The 4053-nt window shown below is 35.4% G+C and overlaps 1 protein-coding gene across 1 annotated transcript; it reads left to right on the top strand.

Moving 5' to 3' along the window:
- Nucleotides 1-1124: 1124 nt before the first annotated feature.
- Nucleotides 1125-3589, top strand: LOC139867402 (strychnine-10-hydroxylase-like). The gene is made up of 2 exons (XM_071855771.1): nt 1125-2090; nt 2957-3589. The coding sequence occupies exons 1-2, from the start codon at nt 1125-1127 to the stop codon at nt 3587-3589; spliced, it is 1599 nt and encodes a 532-aa protein (XP_071711872.1).
- Nucleotides 3590-4053: the final 464 nt, after the last annotated feature.

Here is a 4053-nt window from a genome sequence, read left to right on the forward strand (position 1 = left end):
TCATTCCCTCTAAAACGTCTATAAAAACGTAAACAAGATCTTTCTTACAGAGAATACTGGATGCATTAATGTTACTCTGCTCAAATCAATTGCGATAGCATTACTCCAGTCGTTAGCTTAATTCTGATCAGCACTCCGATCATCATCGTAGCCAATTCACACTCTGAGATATTAACTTATTCGATTCCGATCGAATAAGGTTATTTCAATCGATTGTTTTACGCCCTTGGAATCCAGATTCCAAATCGGGGTTTGCACAATTATTGGAGTTAAAACATTCGACTTACTCTTTTTTCCCAAATCAAGCACTCAAACCCGAAATCTATTTACCCCTAACGATTTTGGTTTGATCATTTAGCATACTATTAAATATACATGATCACTTCCTGAATTACCCTTATATTTTATGTTACTGAAACTGCGACTATTTTTTTCTTTCTTTTGCCAATCGAATTCAACAAACATTCTCCGCCGCGGGCTTCTCAACTAGTTTAATCTAATCTGACTTAATCTAACATTCCCTAGATTATATGACTGGTCATGGTCGTCGTCAATACGTTCCATCTTTTGTAGGTAAGGAAAAAGATGTGACACATTGTTGTCCAAGTCTATTTAATTTATATACTTTACTCACGACTCGATCTTGTACAAAGATAAGCACATAAATCGTCCATAAGGTCACTCGCTTCTTACTGCTGTTTCCTGCTGTTTCCTGCTGTTAGGTTATATGTTCTTTTTCTAATCCAGTTACATTGCTCCAGCACGTGTTCCCTAGCGTTACTGTTTAACAAAATTAAATATTAACTTCTTTTTGCCGGCCACCATTTCCATACAATTAAACCAATTTAAATTCTCACTATACAAGCAGCCGCTTATTTAGAACAAGCACTAGATCCATGTTTCACTTCTTTAAAAATAACAATTAATAATAAATAATATATAGTGTAATAATAAATACAACCAGCCAGAGATTTTTTAATTATTAGTAATTCAATAATACAGTTTTATAGTCAATCAAGTACAAACAATAGCAAATTTTGTACCACAAAATGCATACTATATGTAATGCTTGAGAATCAAGTATTGAGCATAACATATCCAACTTAACATACAAAATAACAAACATGGAGTTCAATCTTATAGCTAGCACCATCTTTTTTATTATTGTAATAGCTTTCTTACTACACAAAAAGAAAGATCACCAAAAGAGAGCACCACCTCAAGCAAAAGGCGCATGGCCTATAATCGGACACCTACACCTACTCGGTGGTTCGGCCCTGGCTCATCGAGTGTTAGGCGATTTGGCCGATAAAAATGGACCTATATATACAATCAAGCTAGGTACTCACCAAGCTTTGGTGGTGAGTGATTCCGAAATTACTAAAGAAATTTTCACCACAAATGACAAGGTGTTTGCAAGTCGGCCTAAATCAAAAGCAGCCGAGATCATGGGGTATAACTACGCTTTAGTTGGTCTTGCTCCGTACGGAGATTATTGGCGAAAAGTGCGCAAAATCATTGTTCTCGAACTTCTTTCACAACGGTGCGTTGAGATGCTTTCACATATTCGAGTTGCGGAACTTAATGCATCAATGAAAGGTATTTATGACTCTTGGGTAGTGAAGAATAATGTGAGAGAGCATGACGAAATGATATTCAATTCCGATGAGAGTCGAATGGTGAAATTGGAGATGGGAAAATGGTTTTTGGACATGATACTAAATGTTGTACTTAGGATTCTTTCGGGTAAGAGACTTGAAAAGAACAATGAAGAGGCGGTTCGGTCTCAAAATGCAGTAAGGAATTTTTTTGATTTAACGGGGACGTTTGTGTTGTCTGATTTCATTCCTTATACGAGTTTTCTTGATGTGGGAGGATTCGAGAAGAAAATGAAGATGTCGGCGAAAGATATGGACGAAATTATTGAAGGATGGTTACTGGAGTTTAAGAAGGATAAGGAGTCAGGGCAGCAACAGAAACACGAAGGCAACCAAGTGTTTCTTGATGTTTTGATGAACACTCTTCAAGGTGCTTCTAAAGAAGATTTCTTTGGATTTGATCATGATATCGTTATCAAATCTTCGTGTCTGGTACGTAAATTAACCTCTTGCTACTTCCATATTTGTTGATTTGATCATCGTGAATCAGATAATCTTCAAAATTACATTGAATATTTCTGAGGAATAGTCTGCAAGGCTTCACTAAATTTAGACAAGTATGCTTGTGTTTGGATAAAACAACACAATAAAGCGTTAGAATAGTTCAAAATCTGGGAATTTTAAAGGTTTCGATTGAAATTGATTCTGTATGACAATTAAGAGTTTGATAATCATTTTGATGTTTGATAATCCTTTTGAAGTAATAATCTGAATGATATAAATTATCATTTTTATGGGTTCGCAGAGAAAACCTTTCAAGCGACAATCACATTGGGTCCCCACTAGCGAGTAAAATCTCTGGTTGACGAGCCCCCGAGTGACGAGACTCATAACCGGGTGAATTGCGCACATAGGCGTCTCGTCCGATTAAGAGCCCATTTTAATTCGATATTGGGTGTAACCAAAATTTTAATATGGGTCTGCTGCTTCACAGAGAACTTAGTGGCCCTGGGCCATGCCCAAATGGTTATGATATAAATTACCATATTAATTAATCATTTAAATTTAAATGAATATAAAAGAACATAGTATTTGATAAACATTCTTATTACTAATTTAAGGAATGTTAGATGAAAATAGATGTTCTATATTCTAATGATTCAATACATTATTTTTATTTTTAATGTTGAATAGTTTAATATTCAACGGCGATGAATCATCTAAACTAGTTAGAATGTATAACCATATTGGTTACAATTTTTTCATGTCAATGTTTTATATTACAAATTTATAATACTGGTTACAGTTTCTTCATTATCAATGTCTTATGTAATCTTATCAATTACTTCATTTTGCAGGCATTACTAATCGCGGCCTCTGATTCAATGGGAACAACGTTAACATGGGCGATATCATTGATGCTCAACAACCCAAGTACCTTAAAAATCGCCCAAGACGAAGTTGACAACCATGTAGGAAAACATAAACCCGTTGAGCGATCAGACATGAAGAAGCTAGTCTACCTCGACGCCATAATTAAAGAAACGTTACGTTTATACCCACCGGGACCTCTCTCCGTCCCACATGAGTCCACCAATGATTGCACGATCAGCGGCTACCATATCCCTAAAGGCACACGTTTATTAGTAAATCTTTACAAACTGCATCGCGATCCTAAAATATGGGCGAACCCTTTAGAGTTTAAACCAGAAAGATTCTTGACAACTCATAAAGATGTCGACGTTAGAGGGAAACATTATGAGTTGATTCCGTTTGGTGCTGGAAGAAGAGTTTGTCCTGGCGATAACTTTGCGCTAGACGCAATGGGCTCAACGTTAGCGAGTTTGCTACAACTTTTCGTGATCAAAACGCCAGGGAACAAGCCGGTTGATATGAGCGAAAGCAATGGACTTAATAATATTAAGTCGACGCCACTTGATGCTCTTTTGGCCCCTCGTTTGTCATCTAATATGTATCATTTTGGATCTTGATATATTCGTTAATTTTTTAGCGATTATATATTTTATTAGGTGGTCTTTATTTTCAAGTATTTTGATTAAAGTTGTTGTTTATTACGGAGTACGTACTAAGGTGTCACTGCGACCGGCCATCGTTATGGTCTAAGAAATTATTTGAGCTGTATTATCATTTTGAAATTTAAACGTATAGTACCATTTTTCTGAACAGGTTAAATGTTACCATTGTGTTATTAATTGTGTTTTGTTATAAATAAATATAAATATAAATATTAAACATTAATCGAACGACCTTCAAAAGAAAAAAAAATATTTATGCGTAGTACGTATATAACTTGCGATATAAACATCTACTACTATGTTTTTGGATGAAATTAGCTGAAGCTTGCAGCTGGAATTTATAAACTAGAACTGGAGCTAAAACTTATTATTTAAATTGGTGGCTAGAGCTTATTATTTTTTATAAGACCACTCCCAGC

Source organism: Rutidosis leptorrhynchoides, chromosome 9, assembly GCF_046630445.1.
Source record: "Rutidosis leptorrhynchoides isolate AG116_Rl617_1_P2 chromosome 9, CSIRO_AGI_Rlap_v1, whole genome shotgun sequence".
In the NCBI taxonomy this organism is placed as follows: domain Eukaryota; kingdom Viridiplantae; phylum Streptophyta; class Magnoliopsida; order Asterales; family Asteraceae; genus Rutidosis; species Rutidosis leptorrhynchoides.